General features: G+C 34.8%; 1 protein-coding gene across 29 annotated transcripts in view; it reads left to right on the plus strand.

The window, feature by feature from the left end:
* Positions 1-14,551, plus strand: part of LOC127867079 (unconventional myosin-Va-like) — a 114,500-nt gene that overhangs the window by 70,282 nt on the left and 29,667 nt on the right. For 24 of the 29 annotated variants that reach the window (XM_052408031.1, XM_052408032.1, XM_052408034.1 and 21 more), the window contains 4 exons: positions 391-450; positions 5,421-5,547; positions 6,160-6,225; positions 7,387-7,576. In XM_052408031.1, coding sequence (XP_052263991.1) covers positions 391-450; positions 5,421-5,547; positions 6,160-6,225; positions 7,387-7,576 — 443 coding nt within the window. Of the gene's footprint in view, positions 1-390; positions 451-2,053; positions 2,078-5,420; positions 5,548-6,159; positions 6,226-7,386; positions 7,577-14,551 lie in introns of all 29 variants that reach the window. The other 5 variants (XM_052408033.1, XM_052408036.1, XM_052408038.1 and 2 more) reach the window with 5 other exon arrangements.

The raw sequence follows: 14,551 nt of genomic DNA on the forward strand, positions 1-14,551 counted from the left end.
GACTCAACCTTGATGAAAGTTTGTCCGAATGTTTATCTTGAAAATATCTAGGCAGAGTTGGAATCTGTGTCATTAGCATCCACAAACTCCTGAACAAACAACAAAGAATCACCTGAGGTCAATTCTTAGAAAAAACTACCACTCTAGAAGCCACATTTAGTACTCAATGAGAAAGCATGGTCAGAATGTTTGTCTTGGCAATGTCAAGGCAATGATTGAATCTGGGTCAAGTGAGGTCAAAATCTAGGTTGACAGCCAGAATCTTTGACAATATGCGTACCTTGAAATCAGGTGAGCACTTTAAGATTATCATGGCTCTCTTGTTTTGTGACGTTACTGTTGTTGTCTGGGCTATTTAAGTTTGCATTGATTGTAATGTATTTTTTATAGCAAATGTTAACAGACCAGAACAGTTTGTTACTTGGCAGCAACGCTTATGAAAGTTTGAAGGTATCCAAGGGAACAGAGTAACAAATTCTCTTACACTTATATAACATCTTTATTTGTATGTTTGGGGAAATCCTCCTGTATATCCATGTGTAGCCTCTAATCTGTTAGACAACTGACTCCCATCATCTCCATTATGTTGCAAAGAGTAGTCAGGTGTTTTTTCTTTCTTTTAACCCTTTGCATGCTGGGAAATTTGTAGTCTGCTAAAATGTCGTCTGCTGAATTTTTAAAATTAGCATTTTCTTCGATTTATTTCGAAGAATACTATCAGAATAGCAAACAGTTTGGATCCTGATGAGACGCCATGTTTTGTGGCGTCTCATCAGGATCCAAACTGTTTGCAAAGGCCTTCAAAATTTGGTTCCAGCACTGAAAGGGTTAAATGATAAATATAGATATAATAAACACAGTCTTCTGGTAGTAATAGATTAAGCTTTAAAAAAACAACATATGTATGTAATTGAGAATCGTGAATCTAAGAATACAAACCTAAGAATACAAACAAAAAAAGTACAGTTTTCAATTTTAATCGCTAAATCACTAGCATGTATCTTGTTAACACATACTTTCTCTTGGACATCACACAGAAACATTTAAAGTGAAATCTTTTAATTTTCATGTTTCATGATTGTTTATTATTTAAAAGTGTAATATGTTTTATGGGTATGTGCTATTTCTTTGTGGGGTCATTTTATAGGTCAGGTTGTGGTAATTTTTGAGTGTGTCTTTATTTGTAAATGTGGTCTGAATACATTTCAGATAGTCATAAAACTGTAAATGGGTTTAACCCAGAACACAGATTTGAGGCTGTCTCACTCAACCTTAAGTATAAGATCTCAAACAAATTGATTTAACTTGCTTGTGTATCTTGCATGTTTAGTTTGTTGGACATTCTTTTTCCTTTAGATTTATGTAATTTATGTTTAAAATGTCTTATGATTTTAAAAACTGTGATTTTTTGTAATTGTCTGTTTAATATAACATAAGTAAATTTCGTGTGATTGTAAATATCAGAAATTATCTTTTTTAAGTTTTAAGGTACATACACAAAATACAGATAACTAAAGAATGAATTGTTACTTTCACTCTTGCTAAATGTTCTCCCATCTGAGGATCAAAAACAGTGTTAACATTAAAAATGTCTAAAGATCCTTATAAATGATGTAACATCTTTTTAAACAATCATTTTTGGATGCACTTTATTACCTTTGGAAATAGAGAATAATAAAGATTCATTTAGCAGTGCTACATTTCCATGCACAATTACTATTACTTATTCTTATACCTATTACCTATACTATTACTTTTATTTATTTTCATTACTATTTTAATGATATCAGTTTTTAATTTCACTGGACACGAGGCTTGCTTGATTATTTATTTGATTGCTTTTGTGTATGAAAGGTATCTTGCTGGGATATATTTTTGTTGAATTGCTGGAAATTGATAAGATCAGCTTTACAGGGTTTTTTAACTTGACACCATCTTCAAACCCATCTCTGAAGCTCACGTGAGTCACATGACTTGGTCGTGTCATGCAACATCATACATTTCAACATTTTGTGCATGTCATTCATTGTTCTGTGTTCTCTCCCTTCCTTAGGAGAATGCCTACTTCTCCCTATCGGTAGGTATAGTGTGAAATATGCTATAGATACTGTGGTAACTGTAAGGTATTCTCGTGTTACCATGGCAACCATAACCCATGGTAACTTGGTATAGAGTGATGCCTGCTCTAGTTACCTTGGTAACTGTAATGTGTGATGTCTGCTCTAGTTACCATGGTAACCATATTTACTTTAGTTTCCATGGTAACTTGGTATAGTCTGATGTCTCCTCTAGTTAACTTGGTAAATATATTAACTTTAGTTTTTTTTTTATGGTAAAGGAAGTGTGTTGTCTACTTTTGTTACCATCGTAACTATTAACTGAAGTTTCCGTGGTAATTTGGTATAGTGTGCTGTCTGCTCTAGTTTCCAGGATAACTGTATTTTGTCATGTCAGCTTAAGTTACCATGGTAACAGTATAGACAGATGTCTGCTCTAGTTACCATGGTAACAGTTAAGTTGGATGTCTGCTGTAATTACCATGGTAATAGTATAGACAGTTATCTTCTCTAGTTACCATGGTAACAGTGATGTCTGCTTTAGTAACCAGGGTAACCGCGAGGAATCTCATGGTTTTGCTTGTAGACAGTATTTCTAAGGCAAATCATAACAAAAGGGCCGGGGGGTAAACAGTTACTGCCCAGACACAGAAACTACACCTTATTTGTGTCTTGTCTGCAAAAAAAACTCTTAATACATGTTTGCATAGTGTTCTCCCAGATTAGCCTTTTAGGTTGTCGAAGTCTTATCTGGGATGACACTTTTCTGCCTTGACTTGATTTTTGCTTTGATGAGACTTAATTTAAACAACAAATTCCATAAATTAGAAAGTTTAATCACTAACAAGACTAAGCAGACTGCACAGGCTTATCTGGGACGAAACTTTACGCACATGGATAAAGCCCAGTTTTCCCTGAACAAGGCTTATGGTTGTATTTTTATCAGATATTTCTATATCAAGACTAATTATTGTTGTTAAGAGATAAAACATGTTAAAGAATTGCTTTATTATATTTTAAATTGAGAAGGTTCTCAATTTTTGTTTTCTTCAAATAAAAAAACAAGGCCATGTGAACTCTCTGGGTATTTTTGTGTACAATGGTGAATGTTGTACTCTGTGGACACACCAAGTTATCAGCATTAGCCAGTTAAAAGATTTTATTTAAAACAATATAAATTATATTTTAGCATTAATTATTATAATAACTTTATCGAGAAATAACTAGAATATTGCTTATCGGATATTGTATGTCAGCGGATAATTTATTCGGAAATATATATTGAAGATAAAACTGTCAATAATGTCATAATTATTCTCTTTATCAAAACAATCACCAGCAGCAGCATCACTATCCCTATCAAATATTGTTAGGCAGAAAATGTTATAAAGTTTTGTGATCTTAAACTGACTGATTTTGGCTGACAGATTAGTTCTGTACATGTGTCTGCTTGCATGACTGGCCTGATGTGTTCTGTGTTGCAGTAGGGTCTATAGTAGAAGCTTTCTTCTGTGCGTCTATGTTTAGTGAATTGGATAAGGGCCCATTTGTTTTGCTTTATGAGAGGAATGTGACGAAGTGTAAATTTTGAATTTGTTATACTTTTTCATTATTAGATTTTGAATATGTAATAATTATTGCCATAATAAGTAACAACAATATGGGGCATACAATCAATAAAGGACACATACTTCAACAACAAAAGTTGCGTTTAAAAATATGCATTTATTAACTTTTTCTGGCCATTTTTTGGGGCTCATTTTTTATGCTCCCCCAAAATTTATTTTGGGGGAGCATATAGTCGCCGCTTCGTCTGTCCGTGTGTGCACCTGTCTGTCTGTCTGTCTGTCCGTCCGTGCACAATTTTTGTCTGGGCTATTTCTCAGCAACTAATGACCGGAATTCAATGAAACTTTATGGGAAGCTTCACTACCAAGAGGAGATGCGCATATTATCAGCGGGTTCTGGTCGGATGATTTTTCATAGAGTTATGGCCCTTTGAAATTTTCCATTAACTGTACATATAGTACAATTATTGTCCGGGCTATTTCTCAGCAACTAATGACCGGAATTCAATGAAACTTTATGGGAAGCTTCACTACCAAGATGAGATGTGCATATTATCAGCGGGTTCTGGTCGGACGTTTCCTTTTATCTGAATATATAGTGCAATATTGTGACAAAAAAAACCTTTGGGAGCATTACCCGTCTCCAACGGTTTCTTGTTTCTCTTAGTTTGGATTACACCTAAAACATCAAGGTTCAAAATATTTATTTGTTTTTCGAAAAGAATTTAATGGACTACTTGCATTTTCTGCCCATATTTATAAATACACAACTGCTGATAATATACCTGCTAAAATGTTATTTGATCAGTGAATTGCCCATAGATGCTTAATACTTAACATAGTGGGCTCTAATTGTACATCAGCAATTATCATATCTAATGCTTAGGTAACATGTAGAAAATAATTGCACGTGTTATAATTATTTCTTTAATAATATTACAAAAATATATTCAATTTTACTTCACATTATATGAGATTATTGGATATTTAAGAGGCATTTGTGCATACAAATTATTAACAACATTGTTTATCAGTTGCAGATTGACAAGTTCACTTTTGTACATAATAAATACAGTTACATGTAATAGTTTGCTTTACAAATATTTGCAATGTTATGTGTTCAATAAGTATTTAAACTATTTGAAATCATGCTTCATTATTAAGTTAAAATGCAGACCTCACAAACTTGTCTGTACTGCGGAAAGGGTTTCAATATTTAATTTCAAAAAAATAATTTGTATTTGAATTTTACTTTGTAGGAAACAAAGTTATAGTGAGGCATTGATTTAAAAAAATGTTTTCTTGATAAACTCATTCATATGTGTATTGACCTTTTGTATTTTTTGGCTACATCTTATCCTTTTTGAAATATGCTACTGTTTTACATTTGAAACAAAATATTTTCAGATGTCTTCCATATATTTTCTCATGCTAAATATTATCACAATAACTGCCATCAGCAATTTGATTATGCCTATAAGAGCCTTGTTCACCAAATGCAGGGTTTGAAGCAAACTCATTACGTATCATTCCATATTAGCCTGTGCAGTTCACACAGGCTAATCAAGAACAATACTTTCCGCCTAGACTGGATTTTTGTTTAGAAAGGACCTCCTTGAAACAAAAAATTCATAAAAGTGTTAAGTAACGTTTATGATTGCATAAGCTAATCTAGGATGAAATTTAAGGCACAAGCCTTAAGACTAGTTTTCTTAGAATGTCAGCTGACTTTCAATGCTCTCAGCATTTTGATTATGCCGATACCTCAGCCTAACAAGTCATCTCCTACCCTCAGATGCAGGAGCTTGAGAATGAGAATGACAAGCTGAAAAGAGAGGTTGCCAAGCTGATGGAGTCCATTGCCAAGACTACCAACTTCAACAAGGGAGCCAAGTCCACACCTGCTGGCAAGGAATTCCTAGGTAACCAATGACCCCTTGACCTCTTGACAAACTTGGTCATACTGACCACTTGACCTTTCTGTAAATTTGAATGACTTTTTATGGAAAAAGTGGTTGGTAGATGGCAACGGGTTTTAAGGTTATAAATTGCCTTGACCAGCTGACCTCATATTGACCTATTGAACTTTACCAATTTGACAACTGAGTCAGATTTACTTAGTGTTTAGTCAATCCGTTTCTTTTGTTGCAATGTATGCTTAACACAACAAAAGAGCACAATGTTGGGTTAGAATGTTTAAATGGTCTCAGGCTCATTATTTCATTAACACTGTGTGGTATGTTATTTTTGATGGTCATTTTACTCATTTTACCAAACTTTGTTAACATAATTTCAATATGTTCATAATTATTTTGCTTAATTGTTTTCATTCCATAGTGATTTCGTGGGACAAACATTATTTGAGCCTTGCTCAGGGAAAACTGGGCTTAATGCATGTGCGTAAAGTGTCGTCCCTGATAAGCCTGTGAAGACTGCATAGGCTAGTTTGAGATGACACTTTACACATATATATTGAGCCTCATTTTGCCATCTCAAGGCTCATATGAAATCTGTAAATGTGTATTGGTTCCCAGCTCGTAAGCTCAGTATGCGCAGGAAACCAGACAAACAGGAAGAAGAAGCAGCCAAGACATTTCACGGTAGACACAATTAAGCCCTCTGTCCCTCCTGGCTGCATAAAAGTTATACATGTTCACCAAAAATATGTATACATGTATGTCTCCTCTGCATTTAATATATCTCTCTCTCCTTGAATATTTACACACACACATGTCCTTGTGTTTGTTGCATCCCCTCATGGAGAAAATATTTGAATTTTGTTATTGATAACAAACAAAATTGTATTAAATTTGCATTTTGGCTCACATGTAACAAAAATAGCATTACCTGCCTTCTATGCATTATACTTATGCCTTGTATGTTGTCTTTCTACATATTCATCATCTTGATAGTTTAAAAAAAGAAGTTCTACTTTTATATACCCAGTCTTCACATCTCCTATCTACATTTCAATAAACCAATGCACAAACACCTCCATTGGGTCCAAACTACCACAAACAACCCTTCAATAAACAACCAAAAGGCACACGTTAAATTGCTGTCAACTGGTTAATTACTACTTAACATAATAAGTAATCATAGCCTTACTTAGCAAATGATGTAATACATATGAAGAAAGTCCCATTCCAGCCCATAGTAAGTGCATGTATTATCTCCCATTATCTCCATCTACAAAAAATGCCAACAATTGTAGTTATAATAATGAAAATATGTTTTTACTTTACATATCATGCACAATTGATGATGTTACCTCCCTTTATATATGAAAACACCCTACCTCTTTACTGTTTATTTGATATCACAGAATTACCTCTTTTCAAAGATCAGGTGAGATCATGTGACATCACAGAATTACCTTGGTTTATATACGCCATGTTCTGGGAAAACTGGGCTAAATTCACGTGCGTGAAGGGTTGTCCCAGATTAGCCTGTGCAGTCTGCACAGGCTTATCAGGGACAATATTTTCAGTGTGAACTGGATTTTTTGTGTTGGGAAGAAACTTCCCCTAAACGATAAGTGTTGTGCCTGATTGGCCTGTAAGCACTGCACTGGTTAATCTGTGACAACACTTTTCACACATGCTTTTAACGCAAGTTTCCCATGGCGAGGTTTATTTAACTCTGTTATAGCAACGTTTTATGAACATTTGAAGACCAGTTTAAGGTTTTATTCTATATTATCACAGAATTACCTCCCTTCATACAATCATGTTACCCTACAGTTTTACCTCCCTTTACAGACCAGTTTGAGGCTATGACAGATGAGCTGGAGCGTAGACGTGAGGAATGCCTGCAGTTGAGGTCCCTACTTGCAGAGCGCAGCATCTCCACCCACGCTGTTGCCAAGCAGTCGTACGGAGGTCAGGACGAGATGGTCAACGAGGACAATGAGCTCACTATGGCCTACAAGTCACAACGGGACATCATCAGGTAAGTGTGGTCATGAACTCACTATGGCCTACAAGGCGCAATAGTACATCACCAGGTCAGTTTGGTCATGAACTCACTATGGCTTACAATTCACAACGGGCCATCATCAGGTTAGTGTGGTCATGAACTCACTATGGCTTACAAGGCGCAATCAAACATCATCAGATCTGTATGGTCATCATGAACCTACTATGGTCTAAAAGTCAACAACTGGAAATCATCAGATCATTGTGGTCATGTTGTATCAGTGTGACAAGGTCAGTGAACATGTTGCTGGCTGTATTAAGTTGTGGCGTTCACAAAGCATCTTTAAGAGTAATTTCTACATCTGGAAATTTCCAGAAGTGTCGCAATATGTGCAAAATCATTCACCTCTTTAGTACCCCTTGAATGGTTGAAACATATTGTCCAGCATATTGAAGGTAAGTGATGCAACAGCATGAACAATATAAGTCAGGTCAAGCGAAAATGGATATTATGCCATTTGCAGCCAGCGTAGCTCCAGACACGCCTGCACATTTGCGAGTCTGGTCGGGAAGTTCCCTATTTCCTATACAGTCCTGCAAGTTTTTGTTTTCACTAGGGGTCATTATGTCCTTTATCAGAGTGTATGGATGCATAAGTATATCTGGAGCTGCATTGGCTGAATATGTCCTTAGGTCTACTGTTTCTTAATGCGGCTCATATTTCTGTATGAAACCTATAGGGATTAAAGGGTAAGATAGTTTTGTACAAAAAGCAATATAAAAATTCAATTGATATGTGTTCTACTTTGGATATCGGAAATAAATATCAGACTGATAATTCTGGTATTTCACACTATCCCTCTATACCCCTTACTCCATATGGCTTGTGGCACAGAATAACTGATGCCAGTATCGATGCATTTGTATGATTGAATTTAGAGGACATAATTTGGTCAGCCAATGGTTTAGTCAAATGTAAATTAGCTAGTGGTCACCAGTTTGAATTGGATAGCAGCAAAGTGTTGAACAACATAGCATATCTGCTTAAAAGAAGCACAACTACAACAGTGACAACAAAAATGTGGCTTAAAATCACCAGAAGTTGAATGATGTGGGGAAAATATATGGATGTAACAAAATATATACACGGGCATGAAGACATATTCTGAAACAATATAAACAAGATTTACTGCAATGAATTATGGATTCATGATGATGAATAGCAAAGTGTTAATTGGAGGATGAATTATCTGCTACATATATATAGTTTTTCAACCAAAAATGAAGGCAGTGAGACAGAACCAGGCATAATGGATGAAGGATTCAAGTCCAAAACTTACAACTTGAAATGGATAGAATTAAATCAAGGTGAGTAATATTTCTATAATTTTGTTAATTATATAAATACACACTTATTTTTGAAGCAACTGTTATGTAGTGTTGACTGTTTTGAACATACATGTTGATTGCAATGGTGAAGTAGTGTCTACTTTGAGACTGGGCGGTCCGGGGTTAGATCCTTACTCAAGACATGTTCCAGAATGTTCTGGGTTTGATCCTTACTTAGGGATCTTTCTAGGGATCTAAACATAGACATCTGATAGTGGTTTTTTGGGGGAACTGACTCAAGAGCTAGCTAAAATAAATTAGTTTGAAGTAAACATAATGTTTATCATCACAGCTTGATCATTTCTTTTCCAAATTAAGAACACATTGTATAATTGTAGTACTTGTATACTTTGTGTAATATAAAACTTTGTAAAACATAATGCAACCAAAATATGTGCGCCAAGTTTATGTACTGAAAACAATGAAAAAAGAGCCTTGCTGTGGAAAAACGGGTCTTAATGCATGTGGGCATGGTGTCATCCCAGATTGGCCTGTGCTGTCAACAACAGTTAGTTAGGAGCAACACCTCTGCATAGACTAGCTTTTAATTTTCATGAGACTTCCTTTAAAATCAATATACCATAAAAGCAACAAGTCTGATAAGCCTGTGCAGACTGTGCGGGCTAATCAGGGATGTTACTTTATGCACACGCATTAAGCCCGGTATTCCCAGAATATGGTTTTATTTATGTACTAAATGGAAAAGCCGTTATTACATTTGCATAAAAGATACTGATATATGTCAGACCATTTTTGCATTCCTGAATAAATTTTGAATGGTTAATTAACTGACTGTGTGAAATGGCCATGGGCTCTGATAACAGTATCTTTGTTCATTAAGATAGTCCTATGTAGTTAAATTAAAAAATGATAAAAAGCATATGCTGACATGATTTATCAGTAGGTTGTGTGATATAACTTTTAATTTGTTAATTATTACTAAATATAAACAAAAACAATAAGAGTATAGGAGTTAGTACTTTTTTGTCTTAAACAATTGTGTCAGCAGTACTATGCCCACTTTAACTGCGCTGTACATAATAAATAATTATCTTTTTTTCATTCATTCATTTATTTAATATTTTAACAATTTAGCTGTTTATTATCTAAACGCAATTATCATTAAGGGATAAAATAGGACAGCATTGTTTGTAAAATAATGTAATCATGCACTGTGCTATTTTATTGTGTTAAATTATATTAAACTTGTGCTGCATCATCATGAAACACATGTCACACAATCAAACATATGTGCTACAAATCACAGGATTACCACCAGCCATGTAATATTCCTATTTATAGAATATATGAGCCCCACTCTGGGAAAATGGGGCTTAATGCATGTGAGTTTAGTGTCATTCCAGATTAGCCTTTGAAGTCTGCATAGATGAATTGGGGACAACACTTTTTGTCTGAACTAATTTTCGATTAGAAGAGACTCTCTTTACAAACAAAAAATTACCATTCAACATGCATTAATCCTTTACCACTTAGATATGTATTTTCATGCATTTGTAGTCCCTTAGAAAGTTATATTAAATTTAGTACCTTTTTTAGTAGATTCAAGTTTTTAAGGCTTAATCTACAAACCTTAGAAAATGATGAGCAACAAACAACATAAAAACCTGAACAAACTGTGAGTTACTCACCGGCTATTCTGGTTTTATGCTATAATTAGTACGTAGCCATTTCCACTCTGGCTCTGAGTTGAAAGGGTTAAAGCGTTTTACTCAAGCGCGTCTCAGTTATATAATTGGCCTTGGATAAACATTACAAAATCATCCCTCCACTTCTGGGCACAGTTTGACTGTTTCACAAATGTCCTTGAAATTGCTGTGAATTGTTCATTGAAGTGTTACCTTAAGTGTCATATTTCCCTATTATTAAGAACCTTTAAGGGGCCAATTCACAGATTTTGGCATGTATTGAAGCTTGTCATTAAATGCTTTATATTGATAAATTTAAACATTGGACCTAAAAATCTCCAGTAAAAAAATCAACAATACAATTAAAAAAAGGAAAAAGAAGTAACCCTCAACAGGGCTCGAACCACTGACCCCTTCGAGTCTGGGAGTAAAAAGTCTCCCGCTTAGACCACTTGACCATCCATGCTCATGCAATGAGGGGATGTATTTTTATGCCCCCTTTCAAAGAAAAGGGGGCATATAGTGATCTGACTGTCCGTCTGTCTGTCTGTCCGTCTTTCCGTCACACTATACGTTTAGGTTTCGAAAAATGCTCAAAACTTCTATGTCCCTTGAGATATAACCTTCATATTTGGTATGCATGTGTATACGGACAAGGCCTTTCCATACGCACACATTTTTTTACCCCTGTGACCTTGACCTTGAACTTAGGGTCCGCTTTTAGGTTTCGAAATCTGCGTTTAGGTTTTGAAAAATGCTCATAACTTCTATGTACCTTGAGATATAACCTTCATATTTGGTATGCATGTGTATATGGACAAGGCCTTTTCATACGCACACAAATTTTGACGCCTGTGACCTTGACCTTGAAGTTAGGGTCCGTGTTTAGGTTTCGAAATCTGCGTTTAGGTTTTGAAAAATGCTCATAACTTCTATGTCCCTTGAGTTATAACCTTCATATTTGGTATGCATGTGTATATGGACAAGGCCTTTCCATACGCACAAAAATTTTGACCCCTGTGACCTTGACCTTGAACTTGGGGACCGCTTTTAGGTTTCGAAATCTGTGTTTAGGTTTTGAAAAAATGCTCATAACTTCTATGTCCCTTGAGATATAACCTTAATATTTGGTATGCATGTGTATATGGACAAGGCCTTTCCATAAGCACACAAATATTGACCCCTGTGACCTTGACCTCGAACTTAGGGTCCGCGTTTAGGTTTCGAAATCTGTGTTTAGGTTTTGAAAAAAGCTCATAACTCCTATCAAGCGTTTATAGGGGGCATAAGTCATCCTATGGTGACAGCTCCTGTTTACCTATATGAGCAATCCTCATAGTTTCCCAAAATATAACGACAACAGAACTTTCCAAATTAGTAAATCGTTTCGCGTTGCAACGCTTTATAATTTTCAGGTTTTCAAATCTTCAAAAGATGCATATAATGGATATTTTATAGCATGGTAAATGTTCAGTATTACTATTTCCTCACAAATATCATTACTAAAACGAAAATTTGCGAATCTGAAACAACTTTTTTTAATTTTGTCAATTTACCAAAACGTGAAAAGGCCCCTTTAAATATATTCCTCCTTTCAGACAAGGGTGTGGATCATAAGAAAATATTTTGTCTCTTGTTCTACATTTCCTCAAAACTGCATGAACATTGTGCATAAATTTGCTTAATAAGAAGCAGACAAACAAATAAACTATCCACATTAAAACCTAATCATCATTGGTAAACAATTTAAAATGCTAAGGTACAAATAGGTTGCCTGATGATTTCTTGAAGAAAATATTCACTGCGTTCATTCAAGTACTTGAAAGGGTATTTTAATTGCCTGAAATATACTTTCAATATGTGACATTAAAAGTGTTATATGGTTTAATGCAGTGAGATTATTTTTATGGTGTGAAAAGAAACAAATGTTCTATCTAGAAGCTGTTTGTCTGAGCTTTTAATTTTCCAACAAAAGTTGCCATGTTCTTGCCCTTACAAGAGGTCAGTGTTCAAAGGGAAGTACATCTAGGCATGCAGTGTTGTATATTATTGTACACTCAATTCCTTGAAACTAATTGCCAAATGTGTCAGCGATTTAACTCTGTCCTAATTGCTTTTTGTTGAGCATTTTTTTTTTCAATTAAACCAGCTGGTATGCATATTCTCAAAGGATCTTAAGTAGTTTTGTAAATATTTAGAAATTAAATTGCCATTTCAAAATGATTCATGTTACACTCATTCCATTGCAATTCACCAAAACACAAAACACAATCCTAAGGTTTACTTAATCTAGCGTGAAGTGCAGATAGTATTTAATCTGTTGTACAGTAGTCATTCAAAAGCTTATATTTAAAGGGGCATATCAAAGACAAATTCAGTATTATATTGTAAACAAATATTTCATTAATTCAGTTATAATTGTTTCGATAAATAATGAGTGAGAATTATAAAAATGAATAATTTTAATATGTGTTTAGATTTACGGAAAATACAATGGATTTTACCCTTTCAATTTTATTGTTAGAACATACATGCTTAATGTATGGTTTTCTGTAGACATATACTTTATTTTATATGTTATAGCCAACTTACTTTAATTCATATGTATTAATCATGCTGTTCATTTTAACAAAGTACTGGTGTATGTAACAGCAGTGTAACAAGATGACAGATTGTAAATTGGTTTCCATCAAGTCACTGAAAATTGCAATTAGGTCTTTTACCATGCATTACAGCATGAAAACTGTCAGCAACAATGAAAATATCTGTAATTTTTGTTGTATTTAACCCATTTATGCCTAGCGTCCTGAAAAAATAATGTGGCGTCTCATCTGGGTCTGCGCTGTTTGCTTAAATGAATTTCTTTATGAAATATTCTAAATATAGAAATAAATATACTTGACACCCCTAATTTTGGAAATAAATTGATCCAATTTAGAAGGATGGGAGAGTCCACTGGGCATAAATGGGTTAAAAATGGGAAACTGAGGTAAGACGTATTGGTTCAACAAAGCGTGTGATGATGTATAGGGGACAGTGGGAGGGTTGTGTTCTAAACTGTATATCAGCTTAACCCTTTCAGTGCTGGAACCGATTTTTGAAGGCCTTTGCAAACAGTTTGGATCCAGATGAGACGCCACAGAATGTGGCGTCTCATCAGGATCCAAACTGTTTGCTATTCTGATAGTATTCTTCGAAAAAAATCGAAGAAAATGCTAATTTTACAAATTCAGCAGATGACATTTTAGCAGACTACAAATTTCCCAGCATGCAAATGGTTAATGTTGCTATATGAGGTACGCTCGTGTCACGCCCAGTCATCCTCTACTTTATATGTCGTCTGTGGTACGCTTGACTGGTCCTCAATGCAAACAACAAACCTTGCAGTCAATTATTGTTAAATATCTGTGAAATTGGATCTTCGCATCTGAATACAGCATGTTCATTTTACTTTTACATGTATCTTAAAGTCTTCTACATATTCACTGGTAAAATGGAGTTTTGTTTGTGTGTTTTTTTAAGAGCATTGACAAAGAGGGATTATGAAACACAGTGGATTTTTAGATGTGTCTGTTGAATATGTTTAAGTAGATGCAACAAATATTAAATTTTTTATATTGGTAGTGTGTCTTTTACTTTGTCTGAACACATTTAATCATCACATGAACGAATTATGGACTGTGGGTGAACAAGCACTTATTCTGATGTTGTCACAATAACATGGGATTTAGCTCGACAGGATTACCAACATATGGGCATAAAAATATGTTTCATGGATCTAAGTGAGCATCACTTTAAGAAAAAATTATTGATGCATGTGTGTTAACCCTTTCAGTGCGGGAACGGAATTTTGAAGGCCTTTGCAAACAGTTTGGATCCAGATGAGACGCCACAGAACGTGGCGTCTCATCTGGATCCAAACTGTTTGCTATTCTGATAGTATTCTTTGAAAAAAATCGAAGAAAATGCTAATT

This window comes from Dreissena polymorpha, chromosome 2 (assembly GCF_020536995.1).
Source record: "Dreissena polymorpha isolate Duluth1 chromosome 2, UMN_Dpol_1.0, whole genome shotgun sequence".
Taxonomy (NCBI): Eukaryota; Metazoa; Mollusca; class Bivalvia; order Myida; family Dreissenidae; genus Dreissena; species Dreissena polymorpha.